Source organism: Coloeus monedula (assembly GCF_965178545.1).
Source record: "Coloeus monedula genome assembly, chromosome: 5".
Taxonomy (NCBI): domain Eukaryota; kingdom Metazoa; phylum Chordata; class Aves; order Passeriformes; family Corvidae; genus Coloeus; species Coloeus monedula.
This window is the reverse complement of record NC_138785.1, coordinates 62,160,262-62,175,002: the sequence shown is the minus strand read 5'-3', so window position 1 is coordinate 62,175,002 and position 14,741 is coordinate 62,160,262. Positions and strand designations below refer to the sequence as shown.

Sequence of the window (14,741 nt, the reverse complement as noted above, 5' to 3'; positions counted from 1 at the left end):
TCTGAGTATCCAACACAATACTCATTCACTACATGTTCAAAAGGAAAGTATAAGACCTACTTGGCCAGAACAAGGACCAGTCTGTCTTGGTATTTGGCCTCCAAGCTATGCTCGGCACCCAAATACCTAAAATTAAGAGAATTCAGTTTAAGTAGAAAAGGATTAATACTGAAAGTGTGTATAAATATTGGGAAAAAGAATATATAAGAAGTGGACTACATTTTGCAGAAGTTTTTGCTACTTTGAGCTCAGTAGTTGCTTCTCCAGCTAGCGATTGCTATAATACTGTGATGTCAGGAAGGGATTTCCTAAAAAAAAAAAAAAAAAAAAAAGTAAATTGCCTCTTTTGAAAGGTCTAGAAAATTCCTGAAAACCGAGGTTCTGTACTACCAGTGAAAGTACCGATTGCCCAAAAGAAGATGGCCTGTGGGGCCCAGAGCGTGAAGCACGTGGGTGGTGCCTCTGCCGCACCGTGCGAAGGAGCTCCAGCCGCAGCTTGTGGCTCCTGGGCTGCGGGGCAGGCTCCAGCCGCGCCGCTCCCACATAGTGGCTGTTCCTCGGCTTTCCAGCCAGCGGGCCGGGGGTTTGTTCAACACACGCTGTCTTTCCCATCTCCCTGTCAGGAATGGGTTACACCGCACAGGTCTCTCAACACAGACATAACCCCATGTCCCTCACCAGAGCCAGCCGGACAGGGCTCACCTGCCCCTCCGCACGGAACATGACCGCCAGGCTCCGGACTAACCTTCGTCCGAGTGACTTCTCCTTACCCTGGTCTGGACCCTAGCTGCTGTCAGCCTCAGGCAAGACTGTCCCGCAAAAGCCTCAGCAGCCTTTCCCCTAGCGAGGAGCGCGGGGCTGCCCCGGCAGCCGGGACCCCCCGCCCGCGGGCACGGCACGGCCAGGGCCGGCGGCCCCGCTCCGCCCCCGCCGCGATGGGGGCCGGGCCAGCGGCGGCCTCGGGGCTCCCCGGGGGAAACGGGACCGCCTGGTGCAGCAGCTGGCCGGCGGCGTGGGAGATGGAGCAAGCCGCCGGGTGCCCCGCGGTGGGCGGCAGCTACCCGCAGAAAAACGCCGAGATCCTCAGCAGCCAGTACGGCATCAACCTCTTCCTGGCCGGGCTGCTGCTCACCTTCGCCTGGGCTGTGCATGCCGTGGGCATCAGCAAGAGCCACCTGCTCTCCTACCTCATCACGCTGATGCTCATCCAGCTGCTGTGGATGCTGTGGTACCTCTGCAGGAGCTGCACGCAGAGGAGGCTGATCCGGGACAAGGACACACACGCCGGAGCTCGCTGGCTGAAGTGTAAGTACGGGCCGATGGCACAAAGGATGGTACCGCACAAGAGACACCTGTGCCATCACCTGTGTCTGCTACCTCTTTGTTACCCTCTCCATCCCTACCGGGAGGCATCACAGACTGAATGCACATGCAGTGCACTCTAAAGTAAATATATGCATAAGCTGAACATACGGGGAGATTGCATGGGGAAGCTGTTTGTTAAACATCCTCACTTTCCAACCTACCATTTATAGTGCCGAAAGCTCTGGAGCCTTTTTTCCTTACCAGACTGGTTTGGTGAAACTTGAAAAATGAAATACAGCCAGTGGAAGAGGCAATTATCACCTTTTCCAGATGGTATAATGCAACTTACTTTATGGTAGTTCCAGTCAGAAAGGTCCTCAAGTGCTCTCTATACCAATGTATATCAGAGATTCCTGTTTATATGTGTACAGTGATGCTTTAGAAACTATTACCGCAGGCCTGGGCTCTAGGGTATATCACCATGTCCCGCAGCCATAGGGAGGAGGAGGAGAGAAGATCCAGCAGGCAGGAATTGTGCAGCAAGATTGATTTATATTTATTTAATTATTTTACAAACTCTTTTATAGACTTTTTTCTTCATAGTCTAATTGGACAAAGGACCAGCCACCCCTATGGGGCGATTGGCTAAAATCCTAAAACATCCATTGTCAAAATATTTTTCTACTATACCATAAACAAGACTTTCCAAGGCTGCAGGTGTTTGGTGGTTTACATTCCCTGCTACCTCTTCTGTGAGAGAGAAAAGTCTCTCACGGACTTAGAAAATAGCAAGAAAATCCTTGCTAGCAGCATTTTTGTATCTACAAGAAACATCTAGAGTTAGACAGAAGAGGATAAAATCCCTGACCAGATCAGTTTGTAGATTAGAACATAAAGCAGTTAAGCAAGGAATCTAAAATGACCATTCACTTGCAAAAAAAGTATACAAGTCTGCCAGGGTAGTGCTGGGATGTGCTGGCCCTTGTCTGTGTGAGGGTCTTGTCTCACTTGTCTGAGTGAGGATCTAAAGGTGTATTGAGAGGAGGTGTTTGGGGAGCACATCACAGAGTCGTAGTGACAGCAGTGCTGTGTTTCTGGGTACCAAGAAAAAGAAACAGCATACATCAGTGCTTGTGGAATAATAGGCAACCCCAGTTTTACCAGCCTCTTCCTCTTTCAGTCTCAGCACTGTAAATGATAGATCAGAAAGTATTTAAGTGGAATGTTATAAGAAAACTTTTCCATAAAATGTTGACTTCTTAACAATGTTTCATACCTAACAATGACACAACAGTTAATTTTCACAACAGCTAATGAAGTATCTAAATGAAAATTCCAAGAACACCTGACACCTGATTATTTTGAAAAGTAAGGTTGTGCTGTGGAAGTGTAGTTTGCTCTCAATTTTGGTGCTTGTGTATTGTTTATTTTCTTTGCAACTGTTGACATTTGTGTATGAACTGCTGACAGAAAACCTGGGTTTTTTTAGTGTCTAATGTACAGCCATGGTCTGTAGTCTCTTTCCTGAAATGAATGGAGTTCACATACCAAGTGTTGAATTGTTCCTCTTGATTATTTAATAATTTCTAAGTCAATATTCATCTCTCAGGCATTTTTCATTTATTAGCTTATGTGGCTAACAACCTCCTGAAATTCGTGCAAGGCTTAATTTGATCCTACCTTGGACCAAGCTATGCTTTTGTTACACAGAGGGTAGCTTTCCCCTCCTAAATATGGAATAAATACTGCCTAGCATGGGTAAGTATAGCAGGATCCCCTGCCCTCTTTCTTTTGGCGCCGCATTCACAGCATTTCATTTGTCCTACAGAATATAAGGAGTCACAGAAACTTAGAAATAAGATCCTGGATTGAACTGCTGGTTACCTTATCCATTTCTTTTACCAGCACAGGATGGTTCTTTGTACTGGCTTCTCAAGTGGTGCGGCTTCCATGGCTTCTCTTGGATGTCTAGGCTGCAATTCAACAAATTTGCCCTTAGGGAATGACCTACACTTTCCTATTCTTGGGAGTTTCTTGTAGTTACAACAAGTCTGTACAACTCCTTTATCCTCTATTGGTAAAAGAAAACTTATTTGAGCTAAGGAAAAACCCAGGTGGCAATTCCTCTGCCAAGATACCCCTTGCCCTCCTCTTTATCAGTGCTTTTGTCATAGAAATCTTTTATCTCAAAGATTAAAAGTCCAAAAAGAAAGGGAAGGGTGGAGTGGGACAGACATATTTTTTTGAGTTTTTCCACAGAAAGCTTTCTGCAATTTTTCACTAGTGCTCTCAGCTACTTTTGAAGAACATCTCCTTGCTGTAATTGTGAGAGCAAATGTCCTTGTATTAAACAGTATAAAATGAGTGTATTTTCATGCATCCTTTCAAACTGTGAATATAATTTTAGTAAAAGTGGTGGCAATTGCCTACTTAGACCGTTTTGCTCTGACAAATGTTGAAATGGAATGATTTAACAAAAACCTCCTGTAACTGACTCCTTGTACATGTTTAGCAATGCTAGAAGGACAGATGATCAGTTTGTAATAATTGCTCACTGGAAGGTTTCCTCAAGCTTTTCTGCACCAAGGTGTCAATTGTGTGAACCCTCAAGCTCGGTTCTTCCCGCCTGCATGGTTGACCAAGAACCACTCCTAGTCTGAATGTGGGAAAAGTTTGTGGGAGACCTCTGTCTTTAATACAACACAGTTATCCTGACCCAAATAACCACAGGGAACCTCAGGAAGTCTTCCCTTGACTTACCCAAAAGTTATTCCCGTAAGTATGGTCTCCTGCTAGGAAAAGCTCTCTGATCATTTTTTGGGAAAGTTCAGTGAAGTGAGCCAGAGAACTCAAAACAAAAATCAGTTGGCCTCACAAACAGCTTTATTTTATCACATTCTTTATCAGCACAGCTTCTGTTTAAAATATTGACAACGGGTCAACTTAAAAAGCTCTTGACAGACTTCAACTTGTATCTTTTTACTGCCCGCATTGGATTGCCAATTATTTGAACAATATTTTAAGGTGAGAGTAGTATTTGTGCAACTGTGTCATTATGGTTTTTGTTCTTCTTGATGGTTAGTAGGAAGAAATGAGCCAGCACTTAGCAATATTGAAAATCCTATTATTAATCCCTTAAGATATGCAGGTTTCAACAAATGTTCAAAACCAAAAAATAATGAAACAGCACTCAGTCGCAATCATTTCACATTTCTTCAAATTTCAAATGGAAATAGCTAAGCAGTGGAATTATCTTCCTTGAAATTACTGGTGTCTGTTTAGTACTAGCACATACTACTGAAGTTTCTATCACAAAATGTTAACAAAAAACTATTAACATACCATGTGCATGGTCATTATGGTTGTGCTTTGGCTTTTGACTAAGTAAATTAGCAAAATCATTCTCTTTTGAAGCCCATAAATAAGCATGTTGGATACCTTGTATACACTTGTATTACCACCTGAGTAATTGTCAGAAACATGTAGTGACCATTTGAATAAATGAAACAATCTAACATCAAAAGAGTCATATAAAGTCGTCTAGTCCCTGGAAGACAGTGATTTATATCTTTTTACTTCAGAAGATAGCTTTTGCCTTCTTATTGAAACAATCATAACACATGTGAAGTCCCTCAAGATGATGTATTTCAGACAAACAGGCGGTTTCCTGCATAATTTCTAAATAAACCATAAATCACATAATCAATTATAGAATAATTCAGTTAGGAGGGGACTTCTGAAGGTCATCTAGTCTAACATCTTGCTCAGAGCATGTCTAGTTACCTCAGACAGAGTTATTTCAGAACCAGCAATTCTAATTTATTTCAGAATTATTTAAATTCTTTAGACAAGGAAGAAAACATATAATTTGATCACAAGAGTAGCCTATGGCTTCGCATTTTGTGGTAACATTTACTTTCATACATAATGAAAATGGCACATCTATTTAAATGTGGGCTCTAGTCCCATTACATGTGTTAGAATACAAATTAGCTGACCTAAGAAATGTAAGTTAACATACTGTATGGGATTATGCACATGCATGAAGTGCAGATCTGAGGCTTTAGATTTCGCAATATTAAAGCAAAAGTTTTTAGCTCTTGGTAGAAATTACACTCAACTGGTAATTTGACACTGTTTTTGTTATAGAGAGATTGTAAAACAGAAACATAAAATCCTATTGGAATTCATACCCTTATGATTAAAAAGGTTTCTGAAGTCTATTTTTGTTTAATTTTAAAGGGTCAATGAAATAATAAACAAAATTACAGCATGCTTATATAATTTCTACTTTCTTTTTATCACTGCAACTTTGACAATAAAGGTATTATTAATTAAATGAACTTTCATTTTAGTGTTCTTTTTTTATTGTCGCAAGTCAAGTGGAGCATGTGGTACTTATATGGAAGTTAGGTTGTGCCTCTTATAAAAGATGAATATTCTTCAAAGTCAACACTAGTGATGTTATTTACTCCGTGAGGAATTGCAAAGAACAATTAAGATACTGATGCTGGTTTATATCTTAAGGTCTGGTTAAAGTCCGTGAATAAATTTTTATCTAGTCTTCATTCAAGTAAGTCCAAATTAAATCCAGGGAAAGCTTGTTTGAGTAAAAACCTAAAAAAATTAGAAAAACCCCAATCCACAAAGAAAACCCTCAAAACAAACCAAAACCAAGGAAATTAAGGCCTTAGAGTTTGGTTCAGTAATCTTGTTGCCAGTTGTGCTTAGTCATGCAGGTACAAACCCAATAATAATCATTTAAAAAAATAAACAAGGGGAAACGTATTTCAAAGTTCTTTAGGATATTTAGAGTAGTATATTAGGATATTTTTGTGTGAGTGTGAAATGTAGATGCTTTGGTTCCTTTCTAGCAGAATAAACCATACAGCTCATTGTAGTTGTGGTCTCTGGGTTAAAGTGTGACCCTCTGAGCCATGGGGAGGGCACACCGAGTGATTGTGTTATTTCCCACTGGAGGTTTGGGCTGGGAGACTGTAAGGGGGTTGTTCAGCTGCCCAGGACTGCCCAGTTTGCTGTGGGGCTGCCAGGGCAGTAGTTCATGCTTTGTGTGGCTGCTTCAGTGCCACTGTCACTTGGGAAGCTGATCCTGCCCAGAGCTGGGCACTCTGCAAGGTGCTGAATGTCCTGGTCAGTGCAGGGCTGGCGACTCCACACCGGCCATGCAGGGGCTGTCCAGAGATATCCTCGCTTAATGGACTGGGCAGAGGCTTTCACAAAGTAGAGGCACTTATTTCATGGAGTCAATTATCTTCGTGAGCATTGATCTACCCTTATTTCCCTAAACAAGAACACAGATATTGATCAACTTTCATTCCCCTAAATGGTCTCTAGACACTATAACTATACATTAAAATTTTCTAACATCTTTTTCATTTGTAGGTGGGATTACATTATTTGCAGTGATTACTTTAATTCTGGACTCCTTTAAAATTGGATATTATATTGATTTTTCAAACTGTTTATCACCAACTGAAGGCATTTTTCCTGTTACACATGCTGTGCACACCATCTTACAGGTAAAAGTCGCTGGTTGCAGTTTTATATTAACCTCTGTTTCTTACCAAAAATATATTTTGTCTTGTCATCAGTGGACTTAATGCCAATTTTATTTTTAAACACATCACAGAACACCTTTGAGGACTAAATTCTTGTGCATGTATAGTAAATTCAAGCTTTGCAACCTGAAGTTGCTTAGCCATAAAATTCACATGGGTTTGAAAAACTGAATAATCAAAAATGCTCTCCTGGAGTTGAAGTTAAGTGGCCTTTTTAAAAATTAAAGTTATATACATAATTTTCAGAATTTTCAGGCTGAAATGAGTACCTTGGCTAAAGACCATTCCCTTGTTTCTGTGTGTAGGACTTGCCACACAAGTTCAGTTCAATCTGTATAACCTGATGTTTCATTGTGGTTAGAGGTCTAGGCCTGCTAAGTCAAAGGGGACAAAACCCTTCCTAGCTGATTCTAAAACACTTGCACAACTTTCCTGTAACAAATGAACATGGATATTCCTTCTAGAAGCACTTGGTTATTCTTATCAGTGGCTGCACAGTAGCAAACATAGTCAGTGACTCCTGTGAAATATTCCAGCTGCCTGTTTGATATGAGGCTTTGGGTCTACAGTGTATGGTGACACTCCATAGCTGATTGTTTCTCACATTAACTCCTCTGAACCCCTGTCAGCAGGTTTGTAGGGAAGAAGGAAAGAGAAAACCACTTAACTGACATACTCAATCATAGCCAGGCACTGTTTTGAATTTTCCAAGTTGTTTAAGTCATTCAGAAAGAAAAGAAAGTTTTTTCTAGAAGTTGTGATTGCATGTGAATGAGCTTTTGAACAACCTAAATTTTTCTTTCTTCAACAGTTAAAAAAAAAAAAAAAAAGCATTGAAATTTAAACAGTAACTCTCACCCCATCTATGTTTTTCTCTGAGGGTGAAATTCTGAGTTGGTTGAAGTAATCTTAATTTCACATTCTTGTAATATCCCTTCTCCATGTCTTGCAACTTCTTTGCTTTAACTCTGAAAACAAACCAATGAAATTAAGCCCTTCTGCCCTGCTGATCTGAACACAGCATTCTTCTTTACAGCCAGTGACCCAGAGCTGACAAGGTTTCCAGCCACCATGAACTGGAGTGTAGAAGAATGGTGAATAAAGATGCTGAACAAAGGCAACAAGAATTCTAATTTAAATGTTACATCACCCAGTGTCACTGAATTTATTATCTACAGAGCTTAAAATAATGAACACTTAAATGTTAGCCTGAGCAATCAAAGAAACCAAAGGATTTGTTTTCTACAGGATATGTATCAGATTCTGTTGTCATTTACTCTGTGGCATCCTGATATAAGCCTGATATATATACATTCTGCACCCATATATGAACTAACACATACCTGCCCTCTCAGGGCAGGCTGTGCATTATGTTCCTCCTCAGGTGGAAGTCCCTTGGAGGCAATGAGTGTTCTGTGAGCGAAAACTGGATTTTATGCTATTTCTTTACTGATTTTTCCTATTTTTCCCCACTCTCTTGTGTCTGAACAGGTCTTCAAAACTTACGTTTTTATAAGTTTTGAAGAATGGTTTCAGATCTGCTGTCAGATTTTACTGCATTTATCCCAGGAAGGGAAATTGAACATGGTATTAGAGACTAAGGTAATTTCAATATGATTTCAGTTGAAGCCTACATGAAATATTTCAGTCTTTACGTCTGGGATTTTACAGCGGCCACTCCTCTCATTGATAAATGTTTCATTAGAGGAATTGTTATTCCTGGCTAGCATAGCTGGGCCATAAAGAATTGCATTTGCCTATCTTTTTCCAAAATTACACATTAAATGCCTCAGACAACAGTGGCTGTGGAAGCACCCTACAATAATGGATGCTGTGGTAACATGAGCTTCCAGTTACTCTGACTGCGGAAGAAGAACCCAAGGTTCTTACCACTTTTCAGACCCTTTCTGGAGCACCAAACCAGGCAGGTTTCTAAGAGGAATCTTAGGACTCTTTCTCTGATAGTTCACCTACTGACAAGTTCAGTATCCTAGGAACTGTTTGGAGTAAACAGACTCCCAGTGTCACCCTAACATCCCTGAGGAATACTGGTATAGTTCTTCTTGAACCTATCCACACTTGGTTTTGTATCAGCAGCAATCTCTTTCTGAGGTCTCCATTATGCTCTCAGAAACAGAGAGTTCTAATTTTATTCCTCTTTGCCCTTGACTTGCTAACTCATTATTGTTAGCTCTCTTATTCCTTGTTTGAGTTTTCTGCACTATCCTTGATTGCAACTGCTGTGTTCTTAATGGGGTTGTCTCTCAGGCAGTTAGTTCAAACTTTTCTCATGCTTCCTGGGCATCTCTTGTTTTATTAGTCAAGTCTGGCATCCTTTCATTAATCTCTTTCCCTCCATAGAATTTCATATATTTAAAAAATTATTCAAAGTTAGCATCACCATGCCCAGCAACAATCATACCTCTATCCACAGCCAGTGGCTTTATTTAATTTGTCATTGAAATAAATGTCTCTTTAGATACAGAAGGAAAATACATTTTGCTGAGTGATGCTTAGACTTTCTATTGTTAAGCCACTGATGTTTCATGTAAGAAACCTCAGGTTCTGTGTAAATACCACAGGAAATCATGAGCTCTTTCACATGTGTGGAGATGGAGCTGCCTCTATTTAAATCATCAGAAATTTTAAACATTGGTATACTATCTACAGATGCACGTTCCTTTCTGAGTGTTACATATGCTCATTAGTGTAATGATATTTCTCTGTGTTTCTTCCATTAAGGTGTATTTTCTGTGGTGTCATGCAAAGGATGTTATCCAGTCTTTCAAAACACTTGAAAGGTAAAGTGGATCTGATCCTCACCTGGCAAGTTAATAGGTGCAGGTCTGTACAGTGCTTTAACACCAAAGTTTTGTTGTATGAGGGACCGTAAAAATATACAGAGATTGATTCTCCTCTTGATTGCATTAAGTAGAAAGAAATAGAGGAGTTAAATATAAAGTAACTCCATTTAACCTTACTTAAACTGTAATGATATTTTGTAATACAAAATAGTAACAGAATACATATATTTTTCTCATGAGAGAGGAAAATGGCAATATATAATACCACAGAGTCACTTAAGAAGAAAGCATTATGTATGTGTTTTAAGACTATGCACTATATTATGTTTATTTAGCTACTGAAAGGGAATCTGCATCACCAGCCTGCAGTCAATGCAATGTATCTGATGTACTTTATATTGATTTTATGGAAACCACCTTTTTTACACTAGGTGTTAGATGCATAGAATAGTTTGGGTTGGACAAAACCTTTTAAAGTCATCTAGTCCAACCCCTCTGCAATAAGCAGGGACACCTTCAACTAGATCAGGTTGCTTAGAGGCCCATCCAACCTGGCCTTGAATGTTTCCAGCCTGTGTTGATACTGGGGCTTGCCCTGATCCAGGTGCAGGACCTTGCACTTGGCCTTTTAGAGCCTCATAAGGTTCCCATGGGGCCACTTCTTGAGCTTCTTGAGGTCCTTCTGGCATCCCATCCCTCAGGCGTGTCAACCACACCTCACAGCTGTGGCAGATGCAGCTGTGCAAGTGCACTTGGAAACACACCCTCCATGGTGGTATCCTACATACCAAATCAGATCCAGAGTGTTTGCTGGTTTTGTGAGAAGATGGATTAATGTATATTCATCTGTCTGTACACAAAATATAAGTAAGCAAACATGGGAATTTTCAAAGCACTTATTTAAAGTTATCAATGATCTGACCAGTTTCTATAGGAGGTAAAATGAATTTTCTCAGAAACACCATCTATGGTGAAGGTTGTCCATTTGTTCTGCTCTCTTGAGTAAGTGTTCAAACCCCAAGCTCAGGAAGACAGTGATTACAGAAGGCTTTGCAATGTCAGCTGTTTATAAGTACATTTTAAAAATTTCTAACTGGAAGTTTATCACTGAGAACAGTGTTGTAATAAAGAACTGTTTCTTGGTGAAGAAACAAGAACAGCCTTGGGTGCAGGAGAACACCTGGTAGAGCATAGGTGAAAGGATTGTGCCTAGGAAAGAGAAAGAGATAACATGGCCTTCTTCAAAAAAAGGGAGTGCTTGGCAATTTTTGGAGAACATTTTTGCCTGGATTTTATTAGGAACTTCAGAACCATTAATACACTTCTTTCTCCAATACTATTCTGTTTCACCAGGCTGAAATGGCTTGTCAGAGGCCAGGAGTCTCAAAAATGCATGGAGACCTACCCTCATTTGTACCAGTACTTTGATTGGACTAAAGCCCTCTGTTAGCGTCAGCTCTCTCCAGGAGATAAAAATTCATGGGCTAGAAGTTGGAGAAGGCAGTGGTATCTGTGAAGAAAGATCAGACAAAGGGAATGTGAAGGAGCACTGCAGAATGCTGTGAGATACAGTTTGCAAAAAAATCCTGTTCAGACTGTTCAATCACTAACATGAAGCTTGTCCAGCCCAAAGAATAAAACCCATCACATAAGAGAGAATAAGAAGTAGTTAAAGCATCCTATTAATAGTTTAATACATTAGGCCATTTAATGCATTGTACTTCTGTAAAGTTTTGAAAGTCTGATATTCAGTGACTGTAGAACACCTTTAGAGATCGGTGATGATTTTTCAACCCTCCCCCTGCACCGACAAATAAATAGTGCCATGTAGCTTGTACACAGAAAGTTAATCCATTTCATTTCGCATATATGGAGACGCATATATGGAGACACATTTATAGAGATATATATGGAGTCTGTGCAGATTCCTTCAATAATTACTTTATTTTGTAGGTTTGGTGTTATCCATTCTGTTTTCACAAATTTGCTGCTGTGGACAAATGGTGTGTTAACGGAGTCAAAACATCAGTTGAATGAACATAAGGAGAGACTAATCACGCTTGGTTTTGGGAACATAACTATAGGTAAGCAAAAGGGTTGGTGCATTTTGAAATTCCCGATCTAGCACACTCATACAAAATATTGTCACCATAGGAGTCAGCTGAGTCATTCATGACTATGTCAGAATAGTCATTCTCGGGCAAAAGAAAATTAGCTGATATGAAAATGTTATATGATCATTATCATATATGGGATCAAGGCACTGGTTTTCTTCTAAGTTCCAAGCAAATGGATTTTTTGAGAACATTTCTTATGAAGGACAACATCACTGAGGAACATCACTAAGGAACCACTTTATTACTAAATCACAGAAGTAAATTAACATAGCAGCAGTAAAATGAGAGTTTACTATTATTAGTTATTAATAAAAAACCAAGCATGGATAATCTTGCAAATATTTCCCGGGAGAGTGGTTACATGTGGCCTGTGGTTCTACAGGATTCAGTGAGATGGCTCAAAGGGATAGAAGTTATCCATTAGTGCTGTTTTACAAGACAAGGACTTTGCTCTCGGTGTTGTGGTTTTTTAAATTATTAACCATTTTCTCCATTGGTGAGATGGTGCAAGTTTAGATTGCAAAACAATTTAGAATACAAACATTTAGAATACAGAAGATATAAAGAAAAAGTTCTTCACTGTGAGGGGGCTGAGACACTGGAACAGGTTGCTCAGAGAAACTGTAGGTGCTTCATCCCTGGAAATGTTCAAGGCCAGGCTGGATGGGTCTTTGAGCAACCTGGTCTAGTGGAAGGTTCCCTGTCCACAGCAGGGGGGTTTGAAATAGATGATCTTGCAGTTCCCTTCCAACCCAGGCCATTCTATGATAACTGCTGGGGATGTGTTCCACTTTCAAAGCCCAGTGAAGGCTGGGGAAGAGGGGCCTTTTCTTAGGTGGGTAACTGGGTGTTGTTTGACTGAAATCTTACCTTTTGTGTTTCATTATTTTATATTTGTTTTATTTATTCACTTAAGGAATCTTTATAATGCACATAACTAATCTCTCCTCCTTTAGTTCTAGATGATCATGCACCTCAATGCAATTGCACGACAACAACTCTCTGCTCGATATTTTCTCAAGGAATATATTACCTATATCCCTTTAATATAGAGTACCACATCCTAGCATCCACAATGCTCTATGTCCTGTGGAAGAACATTGGCCGCAAAGTTGAGCACCACCAGCAAAACAAAACTCCTTTCAAATTCCATGGCATAACTGTTGGAATGATTTTTGGACTAATGGTGTTAACTAGCACAATAGCCATAGTGGTTGTGTATTTAATTCAGATTGGAGGTTCGAAAATCAAAAGCGAGTTAGCCCTCACTATGTTTTACTTGCACGCTATCTTCGTGCTGGCTCTCATGTGCACAGCTGGAATTGTCGCCCTCCTCATCTACAGACTGGAAGATAGATCGCTGGATAATTCCAAGAATCCTGCTCGAAAACTGGATGCAGAACTGCTGGTGGGCACAGCTGCAGGGTCGTGGCTGCTCTCCTGGGGCTCGATCCTCGCCATTATCTGTGCCCAAGGTCATCCCAAATACACATGGTATAACCTGCCCTACTCTGTGCTGGTTATTATTGAGAAATATATTCAGAATCTCTTTATCATTGAATCCATCCACCGTGAGCAGGAAAAGGTGAATGATGACATTAAAACTCTTCGAATAGTGACCATATCTAGGGGGAGCACTTTGTCCCTCACCCCCTTGTACAAAGAGGTTTACAATGGCAGAGCTGCTCGAGACAGTGGCGATGTACCCTGTCTGTTTAAGGGCAGCATCTGTGGGAGAGAAAACAATGGTGCTGGTGTTGCCAAAGAAGAAACGAGTCAGGACAATAGTTTGGTCACGCACTCAGCCTCAGATTTCTCATTTTACAGTAGAAACTCAGTTACTAACAACAAGAGGAGAATTTTGAAGAACATCGCTGCATTTTTATTCCTCTGCAACCTTTCGGTAAGACATTTTGAGTGTAATTCACAAGCTTCCCATTCTTTAAAGTCTGATAAGTATATTAAATTTGCATGGTTCCATAGTTTCTAGGCAGTAAATTTTACTTCTGGAAGAAGTGAATATGCTTTTGGGGAACAAAGTTTATTTAAATGTGGATTACGGAAGGCTCCTATCAGTAACGGTCCAAAAACTATAGCAGCAGCAGAAACCCTCTTCCACCAGCATGTTCCAGTGGCAACAGGGAGGGATTACTTAGGGGTTTCTGAAACCAATTAGCAGCATGGTGGAGTCACAGTCATTAAGAGCTATTGACTTGTATTACTGGTGATTAATATTGGCCTCACGTTCTTTCCCTGCAGCTGTGGATACCACCGGCATTTGGGTGCCGCCCGGAATATGACAATGGCCTAGAAGAAATAGTGTTTGGCTTTGAACCCTGGATAATTGTTGTGAACCTTGCGATGCCTTTTTCTATTTTCTATCGGATGCATTCAGCTGCCTCACTCTTTGAGGTCAATTGTAAAACGTAGATCATATATGGCCCCTCAGTGAACAATTGATTGAATAATTAATTACACAAATAACAGTTGAGGGAGTGGATGAATGAATGAGTGAACGCAGCATCTGCTCAATAAATAAATAAATTCAGTAATTTTTTTAAGGATGGGACCACAGCTAATAGCATGTAATTTTTTTATTTTCCTTCCACGTGTTTTGTTATATATGTGGTGTTATTGTATAAATACACTGTTCAGAATCATTTTAGTGTTAATATGATTAACACTACATAGTAAAGTTAATCTCATTAATTTTTGGTTTAGTCATCTGGGATTTGTTCTCTGTATAATTTGTATGGATTAGTTTTCATTCATTGTGACTCATGATAGGGGTTTACAAAAAATTCTGTATGACTTAGAAAAGAAAATCCCAGGAAGAGCTTCTCCTGAGATACTAGGAAAACTCCAACTCTTAATTCCTAGCTTTGTTTTTTTTTTTATAGTAAAACCTAAAAATGTTTGCTAGATAATTTGGGGTG

General features: G+C 40.1%; 1 protein-coding gene across 1 annotated transcript; it reads left to right on the top strand.

Moving 5' to 3' along the window:
- Positions 1-1,019: 1,019 nt before the first annotated feature.
- On the top strand, positions 1,020-14,235 carry OTOP1 (otopetrin 1; the record flags this gene model as incomplete). Its single annotated transcript, XM_082282517.1, has 6 exons — positions 1,020-1,305; positions 6,709-6,845; positions 9,627-9,685; positions 11,642-11,772; positions 12,762-13,708; positions 14,065-14,235. 6 exons carry the CDS (start codon positions 1,020-1,022, stop codon positions 14,233-14,235), a joined length of 1,731 nt encoding a protein of 576 aa, XP_082138643.1.
- Between the last annotated feature and the right edge of the window lie 506 nt (positions 14,236-14,741).